Source organism: Capsicum annuum, chromosome 3 (genome assembly GCF_002878395.1).
Source record: "Capsicum annuum cultivar UCD-10X-F1 chromosome 3, UCD10Xv1.1, whole genome shotgun sequence".
NCBI lineage: Eukaryota > Viridiplantae > Streptophyta > Magnoliopsida > Solanales > Solanaceae > Capsicum > Capsicum annuum.
Genome location: NC_061113.1, coordinates 214738670 through 214765783, shown reverse-complemented (window position 1 = coordinate 214765783; position 27114 = coordinate 214738670). Strand labels below are relative to the sequence as shown.

Below are 27114 nucleotides of genomic sequence, written 5' to 3'. Positions count from 1 at the left end.
TTATTTAAAATATATAGCATGACTCAAATAAATATAACTCGTAAAATACAACAACAACAACAAAAAAATGAGGGAAAAGATATTAAAAAGGAAAAAAAGAAAGAGATTTTTTTAAAAAAAATTGAAATAAGAATGAAAAAAAAGAAAAAAAAAAAGCAAAGAAAAATAAAATAAAAAAAAAGTAAAAAATTTAAAAAACTCAACTTTAAAAGATCCATTTTTTAAAATAAAACACATACTAATCTAACTCGCCTGATTCAACCCACAAAAAAAATACAAACAAATATCCCCTTAATTCTGTTGGTTGAATTTTCTCAACGAACAAATATATTTCTTGATCAATGTACAACACTATTAGATTCTTCACAAACGAACAAAAAGTAAAATGAGTATGAGATAATGTAGAAGCATAGAAATTAGAGAAAATGTCTAATATAATTATGTTCATATTTTAAATTTGATAAATTTCATGTGCATTCAAATTCTAGAATCAGTGGATATATTTTCTGAGCAAGCGACATGATGAAAATTTTGTGTAGATCCAAACTCTATATAAAGACATAAGAATGAAAAGATGTCTAAATTAACATATAAGAAAACCTCCTAACTCAATCATTTAGAGAAATATTCGGTGGACCTAATCCGCTGCATTTGATCACTAAGGGTCATTTTTTACGAGCTCTACACTAATGCAGATCCATAAATAGTGGGAGAGGTATATTTATTTAAGTTGGCACTAATGAAGATGTATTTTTCATGAGTTATGCACTGATAAATATTCAGTGGCTTAATTTCATTGAAAAAATTTAACCAACAAAACTGAAATATATTTATTTATGTCTTTTTTGTAGTTCAAATTAGGTTGAGCGATTAAATTAAGGTGTATTTTATTTTTTAAAAAATGAGCATTTAATATTGATTTGGACTTTCTACTGAAGGAAAGGAAAGGAAAGGGTATATATATATATATATATATGTGTGAAAAGTTTCTTAATAACGAAGATAAATTTAATTTTAAAATATGATATTAAAAAAAAAATTTAGTTTTAAAATATGATAAAATATATATTTAATTAATTTTTTAAAAATAAAGAGGTAAATTTCATCTTAAAATATGACAATAAGAATAAATTTAGTTTAAAATAGATAAATAAATGATATATTTAATGAATTTTGCAAAGTATAGGGTAAATTTGACCCAATTTAGACGGACATTGTCAACTATTTTTTCCCTGCTAGTGCTACATCCCTCGTCTCCACCAAGCCCAACGAGTTCAGTGTAAAAGTAAGTAAAGCGAAGCAAAGAGGGAGGGCGGGATGGGAACTTCGGTTCAGGTGACGCCACTATGTGGAGTGTACAATGAGAACCCACTCTCTTACCTCGTATCCATTGATGGCTTCAATTTCCTAATCGATTGTGGTTGGAATGACCACTTTGATACTTCTCTTCTTCAACCCCTTTCCAGGTCCACTTACTCTTTCACTATCATTCTACTTCAATGTCTATATAACTTTCCTGTTTCTTAATGCAAAACAAATACTCGCTCTGTTCCAATTTATTTGACGCTCTTGGAATTTCGAGAGTTAATCGCGTTTTTCTTTGACGGAAATTTCTTTATATGCCTTTTTAGATATGTCAAGTTGTTAATACTTAATATTGTGACTTTATACTACTTTTTATGTACTCTCTTTGTTCCATTTTAGTTGTGGTGTTTTTTTTTTTTAAGAGTTAATCTGATTAATTTTTGAAGCTAAATTGAATTAAATTAATCCAATATTTTTAAAACTATAATTTAGTTATTCATAAACTATGCGAAAAACAGTACTATAATTTACAATTCATCCCATTTCAATATGTCGGAAAAATATATCTTAAAATATTGTTTTTTTGATGAAAAGGGACATCCATTAAATTTGAAGTGTTGCCCATAATTGGGTAGCCTTAATCCGGCTCAATTACAAAAATTAGGGCATCCCGCCCATTAGAGTTTGTAAAAGTGGGTACAATTCTTTGATGACAAAAACCGACAAAATCTACCCAGACTTCCTTTCCAACAAAAGCAGGTGGAATAACAAAAACCTGTCCTCCTCTAAAACAGTTCAAAGATGCCCCTTGGTTTGCCAATGCATGCGCGACTCTATTTTGCTCCCTGTAGCTATGTCACACGGCTGACCCTCCCATTCTTCTTATCAATAACTGCAATCATCAATAATTGGATCATATAGAGGATTACCATTTGAAAACATATGAATGGCCTCGTCTGAGTCGATATTAATTTCAATGGGTGTAAGGTTCTGATGTTGAACCAGTTTAAGACCCTCTCTTAGAGAAAAAAGCCCCATGTGGTTGTTTGGCATACATGAAGCTTTGATAGAACATAGAAGCTAATTACCCAATCACCTCTATTGTTTTTTACCACACCTCTGATACCTCTTTCCCCAGGTTACCAGTGCATGAGCCATCAGTGTTAAGCTTATACTGATTGTTGTAGGGAGGGATCCAACAAACACTAATGGTGCTTTTGGGATGGGGCCTGGTATGGCTGCTAATGTGGTAATATTCTACATCTTCAGCATAGGCCTACTTGAAGGATGGATGGTTCTGCTTGCCCTCGAAGACATAATTGTTTCTTGTCTTTAGAAAGGGAGAAGGGTACTCCAGGTGATAATGTTGTCAAAATTGGAGTGCCTGACTCTATCCCAAGTACTCCTCCAATTAGTGGTAGAGAACATAGAGGGTTGGATAACGTCTTCATTTGCGTTTTGAGCTAGAATGTTCTAGAAACTCTTTGCAAAATCACACTCAAAGAAGATATGGTGACTATCTTCCAACTGGTGGTTAAAGACATGACAACAAGGATTTAGATCAATCCCTCTATGATAAAGGGTAGCTTTTGTAGGAAGCCTATTATGCTGAAGGAGCCAAAGAAAGTATTTGAACTTATTAGGGATTTTAGAGTTCCATATCCAACTGAAGGCATGATTGGTGGGGGTCTGGACAACACTAGAATTGGAGATGTGGTAATAGACACTCTTGCAGGAAAAGGTGTCATTTCCATTAAGTCTCAAGGTAGGGGTGTCAGTTTGGATTCTAGAATTGGGAGAGAAGGAGCTAAAGATGATGAGTCTGATATTGGTGGGAATGTCAAAGGGAACTCCACTTAAGTCTCAATCTCTATTCTTCCAGATTTCAGAGAGTTTCAAAGTGGAACTGTCTCTAGGAGAGGTCCTTGAATGATGCCGCTAAAAAGTGGGTAATTTGGGATCCATCTATCCCTCCAGGCCTCCACCTTCTTGCCATCATAAATGGACCATTGGATAGCATCCTTGTTGAGTCTTCAACCCGTATGAAGGGCTTTCCAGGTTCCGGAGTGACAAAAAATGGGTCTCCTGTTGTTAGTATTGTTTTTACTAATTAGGACTCTAGCCCAAAGTGAAGGGGGGTTTATGTGAAGTCTCCATGCATTTTGCAGAGGAGGGATTCATTCTTGGTGCAAGCTTTTTGCACCCCTAGTCCTCCCTACCTTTTAGTTCTATTAATGGTGTCCCACTTAACCATAGCATTTTCTTTCTAGAAACAGTGGTGCCCCAGATGAAGTTTCTTTGAACTCTGTCAATATGGTTATGCAGTTTCCTGGGGAAGTGGATGTATTGCATAACATGGTTAGGGATGCTGCTCAGGAGGCTTTTGCTAGGGTAGTTCTGCCAGCCATATTGAGAAATCTGCTCTTCCAACCAGCCAGTTTATTGTTAATTGTTAAGGTTGTCTAAGATGAATTAGAAGTTACCTAGAGAAGGTTTTTGTGGAAGATTGAAAACCCCAGGTGCTTCCCAAAAACATTAGAGGATTTAATGCTAACAAGGCTGGCCGATTCCTGGTGAAGGTCAGGCTTGCAGTTCCTAGAAAAAAAATGTTGGACTTAATAGAGTTGACCTTTTGGCTAGAGTGAGCTTAAACTATCCAGAATTTTGTTAATGGTTAGGCAATTCTCCTTATCTACTCTTGTGAATAGGGTGTGATCATCTGCAAAGAAGAGATGAGAGATTTGGGGGCCTCTTCTGCAGACGGAAATGGGAGTCCACTGGAGATTATCTACCTCATAGTTTATCCTTCTACAGAGGAGCTCCATTCAGAGAATGAATAGGTAGGGAGACATGGGGTCCCTCTGCCTGATTCCTCTAGTGGGGAAGAAACTAGGGGTCATGCTCCCATTGACTAAGACAGAAACAAAAGAGGTTGAAATACAGGACATTATAAGAGTAGTGAGTTTAGGGGGAAAATTGAAATAGAGTAAAACTTGTCTGATAAAGGACCACACAAGTCTATCAAAAGGCTTTTCTAAGTCTATCTTCAGAATAATGTTGGTATGTTTGCCCTTTATTTTGGAAAGATGGCTAATATATTCCTGGACAATCATAACATTATCTGAGGCCCTTTTTTTTGAGAGAGCTGTGGCCAATAATGGAGGGATGGAGAGGTTTGATTCTATTGGCTATAATCTTAGTGATGACCTTGTATTGAGTATTATAGAGGCCAATAGGTCTGACGTTCCTAAGGGAAGTACATTTTTACATTTAGGAATGAGACAAAGGTAAGTAGAGTTGACTCCGTCCTCCATCCTTCCTGAGGATAAACCAGAGGTACAAAAGTCAATAGGGGGAGGGGGCAGGATGTCCCAATAGTTCTGATACATGAAGGGATGCATTGCATCAGGTCCAGGGGCCTTTGTAGGTTTAAAGGAAAAGACAACTTCCTTGATCTCTCTGTGCTTCCAGGGATAAAATCCAAGAATCCAGCAGGGCATGACTCTGGGAATCCACAGATCCTTGAGAGAAGGGATTGATCTGGCACTTGAAGTGAGCATACTGGTGCTCAGTCTTAAATAAGGTCTTATAGAAGGAAAGAATGACATCTCTGATGTCAGACTGCTCATGCAACCATTTGCCATCATCACACTTGAGGGAGGAGATGTTGTTCCTCTTTCTTCTGTTAATAGTGAAGGTGTGGAAAAATCTAGTATTAGCATCCCCTTCCACTAGCTAGTTAATCCTGGATTGGAGCTTCCAGAAGTCATGATCCTGCGTGAGTATACTGTTATACTCAGAGGTTAGAGTACTTTCTAGCTCATGGAGGAAATGGAGGAATTGGTTGGTGGGGTAGTTTGGGGATTTTTGAATACCAGCCAACCTTACAAGGATATGCTTTTTCCTTTGAAAGACGTTGCCAAAGACCGCGTTGTTCCAAGTTCTTGTATGGATCTCAAAAGCCCTAGTGACATTGGTGAGATTATCACAATCCTGGAAAGAGGTGGAAAGAGGTCCGGATCAGGTGAAGGAAATCAGCATGATTACACCACAGTCTCAATCCTGAAGGGTTTAGAAAGGGACTGGTGGGGTTTGGTAAGGCTGAGCAACAAGTAGGAGTGATCAGAATGGGTCCTGGAGAGGCAGTTGACAGAGGCCTTAAGGAAAAGGTGCATCCAATGATCATTGGCCAAGCATCTGTCAAGCCTTTCAAGAATAAGACTGCCTATTCCTATATCTCATGTTAGACCAAGTATACTTACTATCTTTGAAACCGAGGTCTATGAGGTTGCAGTGATTGATACAGTTCCAGAATAGATAGGATCTACTAAGACTAATTCTATTACCACCAAATTTATCTGAGGATTTCATTAAAATCACCCCCACCAACCAACTATTACAGCCTAACGACTCCATGGAATCAGCTATAGTCATAAGCTGGTCCCATAAAAGCTTTCTAGTATTAAAATCAGTACTGGCATAAACAACACTAAGAATCCAATTGAGGGGTTAGAGCATGGATAACTTAAGGGTTTATGGAAATGTCATTGATGGTCATAGAGTCATCCTTCCACATTATAGCAATGCCACCGGAGCTACCAGTAGCTCTATCAGCAAGACACTTATGGTTAGTCATCCTTGTTTGAAAAAGAGCATGGATTGAGGGTTGGTGCATGCTCATCATGGACTTACAATGTCTTCTGAATTCTGCACTGTTTGCTACCCTACCATTTCAAATTATGCAGGTCAACATCATTGGTTTTGGTGGGTTAGGGGTTTCCCTCATTATTGCTTTCCCTTTCCCCAAGGGGTTGGAGGTTCCTACCATCTCTCGAGCTTTTCTTTTCCTGGAAAGGGGTGATAGCTTGGCAGTAAAGTGTTCTCCTATTGTAAGGTTTAGGAGATTTAGTCTTAGCTCCAGTTTGGATAGCTCCTGGGGAAGGAGAACAATCACCATTTGGTGAATGAGCTCTATGAATTCTAGGTTTACGGGTCTTTCCCGGGTGAGAGCATCCGATTTGGGTGTTCTTAGTTGGGCCAAAATTTCTTCCATCTCCCTGTTGGTTTCCCTTAGTGCCTGTAGAGTTTTTTCTCTTTCTATCATTTCTAGGCTTCTTGTCAGTGGAAAGGAAGTAGGAGGTGGTGTCATTATTAGGACGTTTCCATCACGGGGGTAGCTGGTTTTCCCCATTGAGCTTCACAAAAGCTGGGCCCTGTGCAAGCAGTATGGGGTTGAGAGGTGGAAGAATGGTAAGCTCAGGCTTACTTGGTTCATCATTTTTTGATAAACTTGCTGGAGTTAGTTCCTCTTGGAAGGAGTAACTCATGACTTGGAAGAGGGTTGTCATCCAAGCGTTTGGACCAAAGCTTTGGAGTCCCTGGTTCAGGCTCTCCATTGCTAGTTGAGCTAGGTAACTAGGGTTTGCTTTGTTAGAAAATTTCCAGCCAGGAGACTGGTTGGTGGGTGGGTGGAAGGGTTCCGTAGCTCTGACGATCATGTTTGAGAAGAAGGTGGAGCTCATCTTCCTTGTTTAATTTTTAGGCCTGCATGGGATGGAAGTAGTATTAGGATTAGTTTTATCCGCGGTGAGTTGAAGCGTTTCCCGAGACTCGCAGAGGCATTTAATTCCCAGTCTGGTTAAAGGACGATGTCTATTAAATCATCAGGGGAAGCGGAGGAGTTTCCCACTAGCATACTGGCATGGGGATAGGAGTAGCTCGAGGCACTTGAGTGTCTTTGCTGAGCTGGCTGTTGTGGGCCCCAATGGAGGGATTGTTCTTTGTGCTCTCTTTCCAATAAGAATTGGAGAGGGCATTGTTCAAATTATTAATGGGAATAGGAGAGTATCCCATTATTTTCTTTTTTTGTCCTTTAGTAGGACCGATTAGGGAGGGGCCCAAAAAAGGATTGGAGTGGGCCTCTTGTTGGGCCGAAGATTGCTCTTTTACCTTTTGGTGGTACTTAAACTTTGGGCCTAGTTTGGGTTGGGGTATTGAGCTTATCCTCCTGGACTCTTGGGTGTTGTTGTTGATCAACTACCCAATTAGGCCCAGGAGTATTGTTTAGTCCTAGTGACCCTTTTCCGTCGTCGGCGGTATATTCTCCGGCGCTGTGAGAGTTTAGAAACTTACCTGTTGCCGCGTCGAAGGTTTTCGCCTTGATGTTTGGCGGGGGTGTCGTTGGGGGACGTAGTTACTTTTTTTTTTCAGGCAAACAAGACTATTTGCCATTCATCCTCGGATCTCTTAGGGACCACATCTGGAGTACTTTTGGTATCAACTAGGGTTTTGACGCTTTGGGTAGGGCAAATTAACGCTAAGTGACTGAGGTGGCCACAGATCTTGCAGAGTATACCCTCCCCTTCGTAGAACAATTTTTGTTTATGCCCATCGATATTCACAAATGATTTAACAGGCTCCTCTAGAGGAATCTGCACACAGATTCTTGCATATCACCCCCTTAAGGTAGCTGAAGTGCAGGCATCCACTTTATGGAGCTTCCCACATTCCTACTCACTCTTTCCAGGGTGAGTGCATCATAGAATTTTGTTCGGAGTTGGGGGAGACGGATCCAAATTGCTGCGGAGAGTATTCGAGCTTCAAATGGGACGAAATTTGGTTCCCTATTCCTTACTGAGATAAAGCTCCCTGCGACAAACCATGGTCCGCCTTGAAGAACTTTCTCTTGACTTTCTGGCCTTTGGAATTTGACCGTGTACAAATCCGAGCCTAGATCACTCAGGCATAGGGGCTCGATTGGCTTCTAGTTTAGTTTTGAATATTGCTGGTTGAACTTCTTGCCAAGTGCCTTGATGATTACTGAGAATCGCCAAGGGGCGTAAAGTCGCTGTTTGTCTTCTACTGATAAGCAGATAATTTTGTCGCTTAACTGATCCTCCGTCTTATCTTCCGTCAAGTAATCTAGGGAAATTGGAGAAGCGGATGGAGGGAGTCTATTAGTACTAATATCTCTATTGAGGCTTTCGCCTCCGACATTTGAACGTCATCAATGGGGGCATATGGTCTTTTTCCGAGTATCGAAGGGGGTAAACTAGAGTTTGGGGGAGGGGGGGGGGGGGGGGGGTTTCTCTCTCTACATTCCTTTAGGTTACAATCATTATCTATATATCTTAAAATATTGGTCAAAGTTCATGTTCATGTGGTCTGTCTGTTAAAAAGTGAAACAAGAGAACTGTTTTGGAATGGAGGGAGTAGTTTTTAAATATATAAATTTTATTTGAAAAAAGATTTAAAGTTTTTACGTCAGAATTCAAGGTCAAAGTTTAAAAGTTTGAATCTCGAAATTCCAAGTAGGTCACGTAAATTGGGACAGAGGAAGTATTTTACGTAAACTCGTTTTCTGGGATTGTGCATCTGAGAACAGATAGCTTATTACTGGATTGATTATCTTCATCTACCGATTATCTTTTTAACTATTCTGTGATGAAACAATATATCTTGTGTTGATGTTCAGGGTGGCTTCATCGGTGGATGCTGTATTGCTTTCACACCCTGATACATTTCATCTTGGTGCTTTGCCCTATGCCATGAAAGAACTTGGTCTTTCTGCTCCTGTTTATGCTACAGAACCAGTGTACAGGCTAGGGTTACTTACTATGTATGATCAATATCTCTCACGGAAGGTGAAGCTTTACTCTAGCGTTATCTACGAATCATTCAATGCACTTGTTATCTTTTTGATACTCCTTAGTTCATGAAGTCTCGGGTGTTTTGGCTTATAAGCTTTATAATTGAGCATTTCACCTGTGTCAACATGAATTATGTCAAGCTATAAATTCCAACGTGCTTGAAGACATATGTATGCCCGACAGAGAGTTTAACTGAGGCAAAACATACAAGTTTGAGGTTCCTGTGTGTACATTTCACACTGCCTTCATTAGAACAGGGAAAAGAGCAAGAATTAACAAACAATGTTTGACAATTGCAGTATATGTAACAAGGATAGTTGTATCATGAATCCTTTCCCTACTCATTGACAAAAGATTAATTGATTTTCACTCTCCTTACTTATTTTCCTAGTAAACTGGGAATGCATATTACTGGTCCAGTTACCATCTACTTGGTTCAGCGTGTCCATCAAAGTTAGCCAACCCTTTCAAATTAGAGAAGAAGTAAGAACTCTGGAAATAAAATTGATAAAATGTGACTAACCATTATAAGTCACAAATATACTTACTTGAGTGTCACTTAATTTCATATACTTTTTCTTCTACTAATAGGGTTCAGAATTTTTTGAAGGCAAAATGAGAGAGGAAGAAATAGAACGATGCCTCTATTGGGATCCTGAGACCTATAGAACAGTATTTGGATGCTGAGAAACTAAAAGTCCAGTGTCTGACATGATCAATTGTGTTTGTTGTTTTTGAGTGTGTGATTGTGTAGAAGTAAGTTCATTGACACTCTCCTCTTGTGCAGCAAGTTTCAGAGTTCGATTTATTCACCTTGGATGACATTGATTCTGCATTCCAAAATGTGACCAGATTAACCTACTCCCAAAATCATTACATGTCTGGTAGGTTTCTTTTCTTGTTTAGTGTGTTACTCCACTTTTGTCGAGTTCAACTCATGTCCATTTTGTAATGTGGTTTATTAGATAAAGTATAATCTAGTCTCATCCTTCATATTGTCAAGGGGATAAAGTTGCTTGTGACATTGATGAGTAAAATTCAACTGCTTCTTAATAGTTTGCTTGGTTGCAAGTCTTGACTACTAACTCGTTTTGAAGTAGTTATAATATCTCTTAATTACTAAATGGAACTGCCGTTTTTATTATAGGAAAAGGAGAAGGAATCGTGATTGCTCCACTGGTAGCTGGTCATCTGTTGGGAGGTACTACCTGGAGGATAACGAAAGATGGGGAGGATGTCATATACGCTGTTGACTTTAATCACCGTAAAGAAAGGTAAAATTAGAAGAGTCTTGTTATCCAGTTAAAGGACTTTACTACTTTGATCCTAATATGATAATCTCTTTTTTTCCTGCCAGACATTTGAACGGAACTGTTTTAGAATCGTTTGTGCGTCCAGCTGTTCTAATAACGGATGCCTTTAATGCTTTAAACAATCAGCCTTCTAGGCGCCAAAGGGACCAAGAGTTTCTGGGTAATCATTGCTTCTTTTTATTTTGATTTTTTTTTTGGATCTCAGAACTGCTTGTCCTTCAGACTTCACTGGCTTAGGGGAATTATTGAATACACCTGACACATTTTATAAATTCTACAATTATTAACTTGCGTATTTAGAGGACTTTCATATTATTATTTGATCTTTCTTTATCCCCATTCAAAAGAAAAAAGAGCGTTAGCTTTAAATTTGAAGAACTTTAAATCTCAGAATATTTGGTCCTTCAGACTTCATTGGGTTAGAGGAAGTGACAAATACACGCAACACATTGGTTATTTTACAATTATTAAATTGTGTATTTGGAGGACTTTTAGATCGTCATTTCGTCTTCCCATTGAAGAGTAAAAAATACTGGTAGCAGATGAACTTGAGCTTTATTGATCATTGTATTGCCTTTTATGTGCCAATGTAGTACATACAAAGCTGAGCAATAATTAACAGCTTAGAGAAAATCAAGGTAATAGAGAAACCTTTGTGAAAACTATCTTAAAGATAAGCAAGCTGATAAGTACAAAATAAATATATTTTAAAAAACAGAATTACAAAGAGTCATAAACTGAAGGAAATTTGCTAGCAGTTATTACCCTTTCTTTTCGGGATGCAAAGAAAAGAGATCCTTACATCTTCTCTTATGTTGCTGCAGGTTCTTGGTTCTTCTCTAATGTGTGTGTCTTTTTCCTACAGATGCCATAGAGAAAACTGTAAATGTTGGGGGAAATGTATTACTGCCTGTTGATACTGCTGGTCGAGTTTTGGAGCTCATCTTGACATTGGAACAGGTGCATACATGAGAGTATTTCATCTTTTTCTGGCTGCAACATATTAACTAGTTATTCTGATTGCCGGTTTTGGTGAAAATTGCAGCACTGGACACAAAGACAGCTGTCCACTCCCATCTACTTTCTATCATATGTATCCACAAGTACTATTGACTATGCAAAGAGCTTCCTTGAGTGGATGAGCGATTCAATTGCAAAATCTTTTGAGCACACTCGTGACAATGCTTTTCTTTTAAGGTAAGGCTAGTATACTTCACATGTTGTCAAATGCAAGGAGAGTTTAGTTAACGGCATGGATTGCTTCTATGATGATTCTCTGTGGCTATTGAACCCCAAGGATAAGGTTTACTTTCACTTGCCTATCATTCTTGGAGGCTAGTGATCCCTGAGGGTAAGGTTTCCTTTAAGTTGCTTGTCTAGTTAGTTAGCAAGAAACTTGTGTATGCCTATGCTTTAATAACCTCAGCTCTCAAACTATTCATACCTTTATTATTAAAGCTAATATCAACTGAAATTCAAGAGATCACCATTCTACTTATCTTAATCAAGAATTCAAGGAATGACCCTTCTATCAGATCACAAGAAGACCTAATTAAAGAAAGTTGATGCAGAAATTTAAACAGAGCCTAGTACCCTCCTAAGGTTTTAAATTCTTAGTTGTCCATTTTTTTTGGATATTTTTTCAAGTATTCCATCTGATTCTTGGGAAATTTGATGTTTTTATAGGAAATCATCTAATGGGTAATGGGAAACGTTGGGAATATCTTGTTGTGTCAGATTAGCCCTCCGTAAGGTTGCATACATGCTCTTTCTTTATTTTCTTGTTCTTCTTTTCTTTGTTGGAGTGGGTTTACAAATCTGGATAACAAGCTCCATTTTGGAAGGTAATGTGTCAATGTGGCATCATAATAACCTTTTATTGATTATCTTGCTGTCACATATGAAGCTATAGCCAACTTTTTGTTACTGTTGTCTGTTATAACTCAAGTGGTGATCCGTCTAATAGTGCTCAACAAGGTGGCAATAAGCTCAAAGTATTGTTATCACCTTTTCCTTTTTCTTCCTTCAAATGACGTTCTTCTAACTCGCATTTCTAATATTCAGCATGAGTTGTGTTACTAAACGTTTTCTTTCTTCCTATATTTATAAGCTTACTAGTTTCTAGACATGTGACCAAGAGGTCACGGGTTCAAACCTTGGAAACAGCCTCTGGCAGAAATGCAAGGTAAGGCTGCGTACAAATACACCCTTGTGATGGGGCCCATCCCCGGACCCTGCGCATAGTGGGAGCGTTAGTGCACCAGGCTGCCCTTACTAGTTTCTGGACACGTCCTTTGCATGTGCAACTATTATTAGATTATGAAGCTCCAAAATAAAATGTTGATATGAAAAAAGCGACACAAACTTTTACGGCCCAACGAGTCAACCTTGTTAAAATGAAGCAATTATTATTATATGTTTGGATTAATTTTAGTTTCAAATGAAAATTAATTTCTGTATGACCATATCAATTCTGGATAACTTAATAGTTTTAGTTATCATCTTCGTTTTCCGTAGAGAAAAGAATTACATAACGTTTCTATAGGGATCCATGTAATGTCCTATACCAGAAAGAATGTGAAATAATAATATGGTATAAGAACATGATTAGGATGAATTAATACCTGTAACGTATAGCACCTGATTTGGATGTGTGATTTAACAAGCAGGGGTGGTAAATTAGGACAAGAAGGTCAGCTTTACAAACATGTGCAAGTTTAACTGCCAATCTTTGCATTAAACCTTTGTAATAGTTATGCCACTTTCAAATATAAGTACAAACATGTTGCATGGTCATATCTCATCAGATATTTCTTTATAGCCTATATATGATGTTTTTAGCATGCATCCTCTTTGTTGTTGTTTCATGGCCAAAATTCTTGTTGCCCACATTGATATCCTTTTATAGTGCAACGATGTAGTTACTCATGTGAGAAACATAATCTGGCAAATGTAATCCTTCATTTGCTGAATTCTCTATTTACTATTGTTTGCATGAATTGAAAATGATGTTCTTCATTTTCTGTTGAAAAGAATTGAATTCTGGGGGAGGGGGACAACATTTTGTTGCTAGAGCGTTGAGCAGGTCAAAAATTCTTTTATGTAGTGTTTTGAATAAACTATTTTTATTCGACTTATACATCTATTTATCATCTCTATAGCCAGTCCAACCAGCTAATGATACTGTCGTGATAACCAAGCTGCAAATCCTGCGTAGAACACACTATCATAGTCAACCGCAGATGCTACACCTATAAAATAAAGAAATTAGCACCTGGTAGGATTGAAGTTTACAGCAAGTTGGTAATCTGGATGAGTATCCAGTTCCAAGTTATCCAGATTCGAAATTTCAGAGGTTGTGTTACCACGTCCTTGTGGTAAATGGCAGGTGTTACGAGTGTAGTCAGAAGAAAGGCCAAGGTCAGATTAGAAACTATAAAAAAGTGAATCTGAACCAATAGTTTCATTACACAACAGAATTATCAACGTTATTTGCATCAGTTGCTTGTGATTCTCCAGCCAAGCATGTGCGGTACTCCATTCTGCACTTAGTTTTAACATCACAAGGCTGCGCAGGTTTTTGGTAACTTTACTTCCTGAAAAGCAGAAATAAGTATGAGTGCATGAAAAATCAGCTCATAGGTAGATACAAGTAGCTGAAGTACATGTATTCATGAGTTGAAAGTATTTGCATTTTGTAAAATGAACCAATGTACAGAATAGACAATGACAAGATACTAAGGAAGATGCTATTGCATCATCAAATTGCATATTACCTGGGCTGGTGAGAGGGGATGATTGCTTCTGCAGCTGGTAAATCTTTTTTGAAACAACACATTCACCTTCTTATCAGTGTGCACATGGTCCATGCCCTTCTTGCATCCCTTTTAAAGTCCAATCTCCATCAACACCTTGATCTTTCCAGTTATCTGCCAGTGGGCATGTTCTTTCTTTGAACTATTTTCGTCATGAATCTTTCTACACTTCCTTTTACCAGTTGCATCTGCATTGGTAGTGCTATAGAAGTAGTGAATGCTACTTCCATCCTCTTTTGCACCTGAGACAAATTAAACATCATTGCTAACTCTTAATTCTTTTGGAATCAGACAATTCTTCAAATTATCAAGTGAGTCAATTGTATTTAGTCTCTATTGAATTACTCAATGCAACTCCCCACATTCTCCAATTTTTTACTGCAAGGAAGAGAATGTTGTTAACGTACTGGTTTATGCAGGGTAATTTATTTATCAACTGAAGGGTTTATAGTCACTAAATGCTAAAGGGCTATTTTTATCTTTCAATATTTTGATTTGATACTTCTCTCTTTTAGGATAGTAGGGATGAGAAGTCTAATGGAGGGTTTTACAACATATGCAGGAAAATTAAGCTCTTGATCAATAAGAGTGCTCTTGAAGAAGCTCCTGGGCCAAAGGTTTACTTTACTCATCTCTAATAAATGAGTCATCTTTATGTGTTCTCAGTTGATCTGTATACTGTGTGTAGGTTGTTATGGCTTCCATGGCTAGTTTAGAAGCTGGATTTTCGCATGACCTCTTTGTTGAATGGGCTGCTGATCCAAAGAATCTTGTTATGTTCACCGAACGAGGGCAGGTGTGTTTATATTCTGATTAATTAATCCTGCTTCAAGATTTGGGACTGCAACCAGTATTAATTTTATGCTAATTTAGAGTAAGACCTGTCGCTTTCACCCATTCTGAGGTTCAAGATACTCATCTCTTAGAATATCTTTATTACTTGTAGATGCATGTATGTTCCTGTGTGTAATTTGGGCGGATCTCATTGTGCCATGTTTTGTTGAGATAGCAATAATTAGTATCGTAGTGACAGCTCATTTCATTGTTGGAAATTGGTTACACCTTTCCTTGCTTTTGTTCAACTTGCATTAAATAAAGAAAACAGCTATTTGTACTGAACTACTGATAAACATTTTAATTAACTTCATGCAAAACTTCTCAGTTTGTGGAAATTGTATCTTGCTTCTGTTTTTATTTTCAATTTATGTTTGCGTATGGTTTTACTGACGCCTTTTGACTTGAATATAGTTTGGCACATTGGCACGTATACTTCAGTCAGATCCACCGCCTAAAGCTGTTAAAGTTACTATGTCGAGGAGAATTCCCTTGGTTGGTGAGGAGTTGGCTGCTTATGAAGAGGAGCAGAACAGGATAAAAAGGGAAGAAGCTCTCAAAGCTACTCTTGTTAAAGAGGAGGAATTAAAAGCGTCTGTTGGGGCCGAAGTCGTCACAAGTGACCCCATGGTCATCGATACGAATGTCTCACATCCTTCTTCCAGTGGTATAGTACATTTGCTGATATGTGAATGAAAACATCCTACATCTAACACATTGACGCATCATACTTGAGAGCATGTAGAACCTATACAAAAAAAAAAAGCAAAAGCCTGATTGCATAATCCTATCATTAACAGGTTTGAACCTCTTCACACTTATCTTCCCTTTCACGTTTCTCTACAAATTGCTTATCCTAGACTCCAATTCCTCTCTCTCTCTATTCCTCACCCACCCCCCCCCCCCACCCCTCCTCCCCCCTTTTTCTGTGTGCTTTTGAGTTCCTTCCATGAAGTCCTTTCTCCTACTTTATTGAGCCCTTGCTTGAGCGCCAGCCTTTTCCACTTCACCATTTGTCCACGTCATCTGTCTGAATGCTCTTAACCTCGATTCTCACTACCCCTATTACATTGGCTTTTGTCATAAAAATTCTTTTGGTACATGTTGATAAACAAAATACTTATAGCTGATTACTGCTGGTTGTGCATTACTTTTGAATCTGACAAATAAGATCTACCTGAATTAATTATGCTTGCGTTTGGGTTAAACCTATAAATTAGAAGTATTGAAGAGAGATTTATGAAATAGGCCCTCTCTGGCTGTGCACTGCTTATAAGGAAGTATCTGAAAGGCATGGGCATAATCAGAATAATGGTCTTTATAAGGCACGCTAAATAAATACTCCCTCCGTCCCATTTTATGTATCACCCTTTGACCGGACACAGAGTTTAAGAAATAAGTAAGACTTTGTGAAGTTTACCAAATTGTCCTTTTTAGAAAAGTAAAAAAAGAAAAAGGAGTACTATCTTTAAAATTAAGTGGAACCAATAAGGGTAAAAAGGAAATGTGCCTTTAAATCGTTACCAATTAACAAAGGTGACATTCTTTTGGGATGAACCAAAAAGGAATGTGCCACATAAAATGGGACGGAGAGAGTAATAGGCACACTTTGCTCTAACTTTATATTGAAGAGAGAATCTAAATATGTTCTTGCTAAGAAAGGAGAATTGGTTGCCACAATATGAACAAGCACACAACATATTGACTCTTTAGTATCCATGCACAGACTTCTTTTTAGAATCTTTTGATATTTAAGCTAATCAGAATCATATTTACAGCTGCTGGTCTGCACAGCGGTGCTTTCAAGGACGTGTTGATTGATGGATTTGTTCCACCGTCATCTAGCGTAGCCCCAATGTTCCCATTCTATGATAACACCTCTGAGTGGGATGATTTTGGTGAAGTCATCAATCCAGATGATTATGTGGTCAAAGATGACAACATGGAGCAGTTGTCAATGCATGTGAGTTAAAGTTGGTCTTATGTGCCTTCAATTGAACAGTGCATAGTTGCATAGTTATCTGCTTGTTTCAGTATTTCCTTTGTATGTTTGGTTGTTCAATGCAGATAATTGAACTAGTTCATTCTGAGTCAAGAAAAGTGAACTTTGTATCATTTTGCTGATTGTTCAAATATAATCATGCACGTATCAGAGTATCTGATAGATATATATCATTGATGGATGGCAAAAACAATAACAAAAAGGATAGATGATAGTTATTCGTGTTGGCTTGACTACTTCCTGAACTAAAATTACTAACATCCCTGAACTTTTGTTTATGACATAACTCATGTAGGGTGCTACTATTGTTTCCATAAGGCGTAGAAATCAATTTTGAGGTTAACAAGAGTAACCTACAAGGTCAATGCTAGATTGTTGGCTGAAAGGTTGAAAAAAGTAGTGGACAAGTTGATCAACAAACATCAAATGGCTTTTTGTGAAGGGGAGGCAAATCATGGATGCAACACGCATGTTAGTGAATGCATTGACTCAAGAATGAAAGGGGGAGCTCCCGGTTTAATGTGTAAACTGGACATTCAGAAAGCTTATGATCATGTGAATTGGTCTTTTCTTCTGAACATCCTTAGACAGATGGGATTTGGTAGTAGATGGCTGAGTGGATAGAGGCATGCATAAAAACTGTCAGGTTCTCTATTCTTGTCAATGGAGAACCCGTGGGTTTTTTTGAGTCAGAAAGGGGGTTGAGACAGGGTGATCCTCTCTCCCCCTTTCTGTTTATATTGGCAATGGAGGGGTTTGAAAGTATGATGGGAATTGCAACACAAAATAGGTGGATAAGAGGATTTCAAGTGGGGGAAGGAGTGCGTGTAGAATGAGAAGTATGACATATGCATTATGCAGATGACGCTATCATCTTTTGTGAGCCGGTAGCAGAACAGATCAGCTACATTTGAGTGATATTGGTATTGTTTGAAGCTGTTTAAGGGTTGAGAGTAAACTGGGGAAAAAGTAGTTTCTTTCCTGTGAATGAGGTCCCTCAAATCAACAACTGGCAGGCATCTTGGGTTGTAGAGTTGAAAAATTGCCTACCACTTATCTGAGCATGCCTCTGAGTAGTAAACATAAGGCAATGGGAATATGGGATGGTATCTTGGAGAAACCGGAAAAGAAGCTTTCTAGATGGAAGGCACAATACCTATCTCTAGGTTGAAGATTGATCCTCATAAACTCTGTTCTCGATTCTTTGCCTACTTATGTGATGTCGTTATTCTCAATCCCATCAAAAGTTGTGAAAATATTGGATAAACTAAGGAGGAAATTTTTATGGCCAGGTAACAAGGAAGGAAACGGTTATAGCTTAGTCAATTGGAAGACTGTTCTTCTCAGCTAAGACAGAGGGGGTTTGAGAATCAGCAACTTGAGATTGCATAACGAAAACTTTCTTATGAAGTGGCTTTGGAGATACACTGTGGAGGGATCAACTCTTTGGAAGGAGGTTATAAAAGCAAAATATGGTGAATTTAGTCCTTGCCTCCTTGGTTTACAGAGAAAACCTCTGAGCCTTATGGTGTGGGGGTGTAGAGGACAATTAGAAATCTATGGCCACAGATGGAGGAAAACCTATACATCAAGGTGGGAAATGGTTAAAAAAACTAGATTTTGGAAGGATGGCTGGAATCCCTCTCAAAGATCTCTTCCGGGATTTGTTTCAATAAGTGATAATCCAAATGCTAGAGTAGGTGAATGTTGGACCGATCAGGGATGGGATTTATCTTTTCGAAGACTTCTCAATGACTGGGAGGTGGAGAGAGTGGCTGAGTTACTGGGGAAACTAGGTGGAATGAACATAAACACAACTGTCATAGACAGGGTTCTCTTGAAGCATATCAAGGATGGAGAGTTTTAAGTAAACCATGCTTTTAAAAAGGGCTTGCAAGGGATGACTGGAGGGCCAAAATATAATTGGAAATACTTCTGGAAGGGAGACATCCCTACAAAAGTGAAATGCTTTACATGGCTAGTGATTGAGATGGCTTGCTTAACACAAGATGTTCTACAGAAGAAGGCAGACATCTGGTCCTAGGTGTTCTCTGTGCAACCTAACGGGAAACAAATGATCTTTTTTTGCACTGCAAGTTCACTGCTCAAATATGGAATTTATTCCTCAATATCAATAGCATGAGCTGGACAATGCCAGAACATACATCAGACCTGCTGAGCTGTTGGATTAGGAGAGGAGGCAGCAAGACTCAAAACAGATGGTGGAGGATAATACCATCATGTATCTGGTGGTCAGTATGGATAGAAAGAAATGGTAGATGTTTTGAAGATAGGTCTAACTCCATACACAAGGTTAAATGGAATTGTATAGTATTTTTACTCTTTTGGTGTAAACAACTTTGTATAGAAGATGTGGGCCAGATTTTAGATCTGATAGGAAGTTTGTAATCGATGCTTTTTGGAGGTGGCCGTCATAGCCTTAATGCTGAGGAATACAATATTACCAGCTTCCCAAAAAAAAAAAAGAATAATCTACAATCTGAAATAGGTCATAAGGGGTCATTTGGTTTGAGGGTTTATAAATATAATCAGTGCATAATGCGTAGGGGTTGGCTGTATAAGAAAAAGTAATTCTGGCAAATTTTATGCAGTGTTTGATTGGCAGTATTAAATAACAGCCATGTTAAGTTATTGAGAAATTTATGTATTATCTTATGCGGGATAGAATATGGAATATTAAGAATACTTGAATTAGTATTACGGATATTAAAGTATATTGAAGACAAATATGCCATTAAAGTAAGTCGTCCTTGCATAACAATCTCCACGTGATTACTTATAGCTTTCAATCCCTACATTATTAATCACTGCATAACAATTTCTTCATTATTATTCACGGCATGAACGATCCCTCCATTGCAATTCCTGCATATAGTGTGTGAACCTAACCATCCTTAAGTTTCTTCGGGAAGAAAGACTGATTTGCCTGCTTTGTATAAAAAAAAAGGACTGATTTTCCCGTCAATCATTATGCTACTTGGGCATGGAGCTCGTAATAGAATAATCTACGTGTAAAAGTTTTACGTTTCACATTCTAATGATTTCTATAAAGCTCTTCACTCTTTCAAGAGTTTACATGTCGTCAAGACTGTGACATTGGACAACCACGGTAAACGGAACAATATTTCTGTCACAGTTGGGGATAAGTGGAGAGTACTAGCAAAAGATATGACAGAATGGAAGAGACAACCTATATGGATGATATAATTTAGTCGGGAATATATTTTAGTTATGTTAGTACATTTATTTTAGTCCTTATGCCTTATAGGAGCTTAGTCCTATCTGAGTTTTGTTTGCCAACAGAAAATATAGAGAACCTTCATTTTGTATAATGCCAGCCCGAGATAAATTTTAATGGGGAAATATGGTCAGTGAGGATTCACAGCCGACTCAACTTGTTTGGAACTAGGGTGTAGTTGTTGATAAGTAGAAAGAACTAGGAAGAAATAGAAGACATATACTAGGAACTAGATCTGTAATTGGCTTTTCCTGTTTGGAGAAGAATCAATAGCTAATAGCATAAAAACAGATCCAAGTAACTACTTTCTGTCTTGTAAGAAGACTGAAAGTATCTTCCTTAAGTTAGAAGAGGGAGGAGAAGATGCATGGTACGGAATGTTGCTCCACTAACACTTATCCGTGGATTGTATGGAGAGAGAGAAGTAGGAGAGCTTTTGATGGAATAAAGAAGAATTTTGTGCACTTGAGGAATAACCTCGTACCCCTTTTTTCCCTTTGGGTTCACCCATGAGGTCCCTATAGGTATAGAAGATTGGATGTCATTTGTAGGAAACCATATCTCTTTTGTGAAGTATTCTACCTTTCTGTATACTCCTTATGTAACGGTATTTTTTCATCCCCAATGTTCATAAAATTTTATTACTTGATAAAAAGAGAAAATTGAAACTTACTAGCCTGGACTGACACCTCAAGTATTCATGGGCATGTTCCTTATTAGATTGGAAAAATTTCATCTCTGCCACATCATGAGTACCTTGCTGTTACCTTTTTTCCTCCATCCAACTAGCTAAAGTTTTATAGCTAATTTTTTTGTACCTTGACTTGATGGATAATCATTTGATGTCTTTGTAATCTTCTCTGCTAGGTTGATGGAGATTTAAATGGAAAACTTGATGAAGGATCAGCTAACCTAATCCTTGATACGACACCCTCTAAAGTTGTATCTTCAGAGTTAACAGTGAGTATAAGTTTGCTTCTTGATTTTTTTCTTTTTGAGCCTCATCAGATTCTAGCTTAAGTCTTGAAGCTGAATTTACTTGAAAGCCGCTTTAACGTATCAGAGCATAGAATCTTAATTACAACACAGTGACTAAACAGTCTCTTAAAAATTAACAACCGACATTAGAATAGATCCATCCTGCTAGAAGCAGGCCTGGTATTTTATTTTTCTTTTTATTTCTTTCTTATCAAAGTTTAAGGCACTTGATGCTCTTTTATTGCACTTTTCAGAAATTACTTCAGGCCTGTTGGTTTCAAGATGAGAAGCAAAAGATGATTTTATTTCTGGAATATCTTGTTGAGCATTTAGTTATTCGCTGTCTCAAATTTTAGGGCTATAGTACTTTTGGAGAATCAAGCGGTTTTTTCTCTGACTAAGATTTTATAAGTGTTTTAAAAGTCCCATCGATTTATAGTACTTTTATGTGGGTATGTGCATTTATTTCAATGACTTTGAGAAATCAATATCCTAATTCACACTGTAGCCTAGATATATCATACTTCAAACCCTCACATTCTTTTTGACGGAATGGGATGGTATATGATTAGCCCTAGCTGCAAGCATTTTGACTGTCAAATTGATGCATCTTCAAACTGTCTGAATCTGAATTCACTCTGTACATACAAAATTGGCTCTAGAAAATGTTGCTTCACTTGTGGGAATGTTAAACGTCACTTGAACTATTGACATGCTTTCCAGTATTTTTTTGTTTTGATAACCGTGGTGTCTGGGCCATCTTGTGCGCACCTCGACTAATTCCATGGGGTACCTGCCACCTCCCACTAGGAAGAGGAACCAGGTAACTCTGTCCACCAAAGCTAGAACACATGGGAAGAAATCACCTTGTGTTTGTCTTTGTTGGGAATTGAACCTAAGACCTCATGGTGCTCAACCCAACTTCATTGAACCACTAGGCCACACCCTTGGGTGCTGCGTTCCAGTATTTTGAAGCTCTAGTTTTGATGATCCATCCTTTTTGATGTCACAAAGACACATATACACCCAATTATTCGTTAACGCTAAAAAGACCTATTTAAATAAACTGTCTCACCAGTCACCACCCATATCAAAAGAACTGGAGCAGGTTGTGCTTTGGTTGTATAGTTTACCCTCAGCATGAAACTAACATCACATTTACTATAGCTTCAAGTTGGATGGTGAGCTGCTATCTTTCTGTTCTCTTTTTATATTTTTCTTTTTCTGATTGCACCTGCTCATCAGCAAACATTCAAGATGTTAATTACTGAATATTCTGATTAGCATCCTTAAAATATGTGTTGCTTTTAATTTCCTTGCTTCCATTGTTTCCTTCTTTGTACCCGGATTTGCTGCCCTTGAGCTGAGGATGGTTAGATAACAGCCTCTCTACCTCCACGAGGTAGTGGTAGGGTCTGCGTAAACTCTACCCTCCCCAGACCTCACTTTTGAGATTTCACTTGGTATGTTTTTTTTGTTGTTTTAATTTCCTTGCTCCCTTTTTTTCCTTTCACAGGTCCAAGTCAAGTGTTCCTTGTTATACATGGACTTCGAAGGTCGTTCTGATGGCCGTTCAATCAAGTCAATTCTTGCTCATGTTGCGCCCTTGAAGCTTGTATGGAGTTCCTTAACTGATATTCCTAAATATGTTGACTTAATATAAAAGGGAATCACGTTTTCTTTCATGCACTTGTACAATCTTATCATAAGTAGCCATTATCAGTATAGCTCTATACAAAAGTTAAAACTGAATTGCATTATAAGTTTTTGTTATTGGTGTAGTTCAGACTTCAGAGTATATAGATGATCCAATTTCTGCTGTAGACATCTTCGGATCCTTGTAAGAAGAGATGGTATCTAGAGAAAGTGTTATGTTCTTACTCTTTTGAGTGTTGGCTCATTGATGTAAATTTTGGCTCTCCAAGCACATAGTGCTGATGATTTTTACACAAAATCTGTTACCTTCGTAAAAAAAAAAAGCTGCTATTATCAGTAATAACACAACTGTTCTTGTGTGTTTTACAAGGTGTTGACGGTTCATCTCTTCTTTGCGTGCCTCTCGTTTTTGTGTGGTATTTACTGTTTAGTTAATAAATTTGCATCTATGAAATATATTCACACGCTTTCATGATTTTTTTAATCAACAAGAATTCAACGGAAAAATATATTCCTCATGCATGCACTGAATATATTCTTGGCATAGTGGGATAGGCTTTCTTCTAGCCTGAAGAAAGAATCTCCGGTAAAGTGATCGAAGTATTTTGGTCATTCAATGGTTTTTCTTGAAAATAATAGGATATTGCATCTTTATACCTTTGGGATAGAGAATGCCTTGTTTTTAGTAAAATGGGGGGCTCTATTCTTTTGATCTAACTCTTCCATGAGGCTGAGGACGGCTAGTTCTCTGCGTTATAGCTTCATCCTAATTAGGTAAATTCTTATTTCTTAGCCAAAAGAGTTGTGGGCACTATTAAATCTTCAGAATTTGTTTTCTCCAACCTCCGCGTTGCCACCTTAAGAGAAATAAGAGTAGCATACCTTAAGAGAAATAAGAGTAGCATTTTTATCCCTCCTTTCCCGGTAAGTCAACTGACCTTGCTGGTCTTTGTTCTCTATCTGCTGAGTGATGTGGAAGTAAAAAGAAGAAGATGTATAGCTCACATATATTAAGTGTTCGTTGCTATTGATCAAGCTATTACCGTTTTCCCACACAAGATGTGCTTCACTTGTTCTATATCGTTGCATCCCTCAATATCAAGGATCAGTTAGTTCATGCTGACCACTTCTTCTCCTGGTTCACGGTTCACCATTTCCTAAAATTGAAATTGGTAATATTTTATTAGAAGTTTAAATAACAGATAAATATTTCGATACTCATGTTTATATTTTTCTGTTTTGACACACCTATATGATATTCATTACCTGAACATTCTGCCTGTTTTCATATAAATTATACTATCCATGTCCTACTTTTCTTCCTCAGCAGTGAAAAATTAGTTCTTGCAATTTCAACTAGTTGACATGTTGTAATAGCTATTCTGTTTTATAGGTCTTGGTGCATGGATCCGCTGAAGCCACTGAGCATTTGAAGCAACATTGTCTGAAACATGTATGTCCGCATGTATATGCTCCTCAGTTGGAAGAAACAATTGATGTGACTTCAGATTTGTGTGCTTATAAGGTTTGTCTAATTTCTTTCTATGCGCCTTTTGTGGTTTGTACCTTTTTAAACAAAAATACTGGCATAACATCCTTGGTCTATGCTTGTTTTCATGATAGGTCCAACTTTCTGAGAAGTTAATGAGCCAAGTGCTTTTTAAGAAGGTACGCTGGATGTATTATGTTTACAACATCAATAACTGATTCCTTTACTGAACTTCTGCAACTTTACATGAACTAAGAACTATCTTGATGCATTTATAGAAGCAGCTGAAGTTGGTAATTTATGCACATCCAATTAAAACCAAAAAGTGACCAAAGCACACTTGTGCTATCACCTTTCATTTATTTTATTAATAGATCGCAATTCAGTAGCCATCCTTCTGTTCTCGAATGCTGGGATCTGTACAATTGATACACTACAATTGGTATTAGATATTTCATGTGTTTGTACTGAAATCTTTGGTGTGTAAGACTATGCCCCCATATGCTCTGGAATCTGCAGAGAGACACTAATCTTAATTGATCAGTATTGTGGTCTCTGTTTTCTCTTTGTCCTTGCTTATTGTGTATACATTTGTAATTATAGCTTGGAGATTATGAAATAGCATGGCTTGATGCTGAAGTGGGGAAAACAGAAAACGACATGTTCTCTTTACTTCCTCTTTCCGAACCTGCCCCACCTCATAAAACAGTTCTCGTTGGAGATATAAAAATGTCTGATTTCAAGCAGTTTCTAGCCAGCAAGGGTGTTCAGGTCTTCCCGTTTTTCTTATCTACTAGAAATCATGATTCGGCTTTAGGTTAGCTAAAGGTTAAGACCAACAAATTTCATTTTCAGGTTGAATTTGGTGGTGGGGCTTTACGCTGCGGGGAGTATGTGACCATTCGCAAAGTTGGAGATGCTAGTCAAAAGGTGGCCACTTTCTTTGATAATACCTCAAATGTTGTTTATATTACTAGCAAAATGAAGCTTTTTTCTTGACCTACTTTATTGAAACTTGTGTTGGGAAAATTATTGTAGGTTGGAGGTGCTGCTATTCAGCAGATTGTGCTTGAAGGTCCATTATCTGAAGAGTACTATAAAATCCGAGAACACCTATATTCACATTTTTATTCACTCTAAATCTTTTTGTACCAGTTTGTAACTTTTCTTCTCTTTGGTTTAGAAAATGCAACAATAGTCAGTATTTCCTGCAGGCAGTGTAAGCTGTTGTATTTTATCCTAATGGCAGTTAACGATAGTTTAGAATTACCCACTGTTTGGCAAATGAGGAAACAAGATTCTTGACATATTTTTGAATTGAAAAACAGAGGTGAATTTAGTAATTTCAACCAAGCTATTGACCACAAAAAAGCAATAATTAGACTTATAGCTAAGCTCACATCTCTAGTTGAAATGTTTTGTTGACAACTTTATTGTTTCTTTTAAATTTTGAATCTGGGGGGCCAAGTGCACTTGTTTCCTCCAGAGGGTTTGGTTTAAAAGTTCCTATGCAACAGGGTTTTTATTTAACAAATTGAAAGATGTTGACAGACAAAACGACACATCCAAGATTTATTTGATTTTTAGTGATAATTAATGCAGACGTATATATATTAAGAAAAAATTATCAAATTTTTAGTTGGGAACTCAGTAACAAAGTAATCACTTGGTCTAGAGGTGGAGATGAAACTTTCTTCAACTTCGTTTTCCTTGATGAGGCTGTGATTAATCATAAGCATATACAATAAATTTTTATTAAAAAAAACAAATTATTGAAACTTTGTGGACTTCAAATTCTGAATTGTATCTACGTGTTGATGTCAAAAAGATATGATTATAACTTAAAATTCTTTCAGATAGTATAGATCCAAATCAGTAAGCAAGATCACTCCATTCCAAAGGAAATATCCAATTTCTGTTGCCTACCTATATCATGTCTCACTCAGACCTTTCTTTCAACTTTTATTTTATATTAATTATATATTTGTTTTGGTTTTTTTTTGGATATTTTATTAGCTTCATATGCTCTGCTAATCCTTTTTCTTAAAAAAATCTTGATAAAAAATTTGCTTATACCTTGAGAGCTCCATCTCATGAAACAAACGAAGGATAAATCCCTCATTATCTCATCCAAATTAGTACAATTCATCTTAAACTTCCTTGATCCAATTAATTTGCAATCATTAGTTTAATGAATTCTTTCATGATTTTGTAAAGGAAAAATGACCTTCTGAACCCATGTACTATGTCGGTTTTGTAAGTTGGACACTTCTACTTACATGTTTGTCATCTCGACCCCTGAACCCACTAAAAAGCAATATTTCAAACCCTTTGACCATTGACTTTGCCTATGTGGCATTAAAATCCTGACTGGGACTTGGAGAGTGTAGTCACTCGCCTGGAGTGCGAGTGGGGGTCAATTTTTGACCAATTTTATATTAAAATAATTTTTTAAAAAAATAAAATAATATTAAAATTATTTTTTTTAAAGTATTTTTTTCCTCCATCTTTTTTAATTTAAAAATATTTTTAAAAACAGTAAATTAAAAAAAAAAAACTGCCCCAACCCTCCCCCGGCCCCCCGTTCAGCCCCTCCCCACCCCACCCCACCCCATCCCAGCCCCCATCCAGCACCCCCCATTCCCCCAAACCCCCGTCTTCTCCCCCGCTGCCCCCACCATTTCCCCAGCCTTCTTCCCCAAGCCCCTCTCCCTCATCCCAGCCCCCAACCCCTTTCCCCCGCTGCCCACTAGTTCCCCAACAACAAAGAAACTTTCATTCAATCAATTCACAAAAATTTCAAGAATTCCCAAC

General features: G+C 37.6%; 1 protein-coding gene across 2 annotated transcripts; it reads left to right on the top strand.

Annotated features, from left to right (window-relative positions):
• Positions 1 to 1194: 1194 nt before the first annotated feature.
• On the top strand, positions 1195 to 25653 carry LOC107863270 (cleavage and polyadenylation specificity factor subunit 2). Of its 2 annotated transcripts, none has more exons than XM_016709120.2 (18): positions 1195 to 1466; positions 8780 to 8948; positions 9742 to 9838; positions 10102 to 10228; positions 10312 to 10427; positions 11133 to 11227; positions 11313 to 11464; positions 14645 to 14699; positions 14771 to 14878; positions 15331 to 15583; positions 16695 to 16879; positions 21045 to 21137; positions 22672 to 22770; positions 24205 to 24336; positions 24435 to 24479; positions 24904 to 25071; positions 25156 to 25230; positions 25339 to 25653. In XM_016709120.2, the coding sequence occupies exons 1-18, from the start codon at positions 1318 to 1320 to the stop codon at positions 25438 to 25440; spliced, it is 2220 nt and encodes a 739-aa protein (XP_016564606.1). In that variant the 5' UTR covers positions 1195 to 1317; the 3' UTR covers positions 25441 to 25653. The 2 variants fall into 2 exon arrangements, with proteins under 2 accessions (XP_016564606.1, XP_016564607.1); XM_016709121.2 differs by lacking the exon at positions 1195 to 1466 and adding an exon at positions 1885 to 2064.
• Positions 25654 to 27114: the final 1461 nt, after the last annotated feature.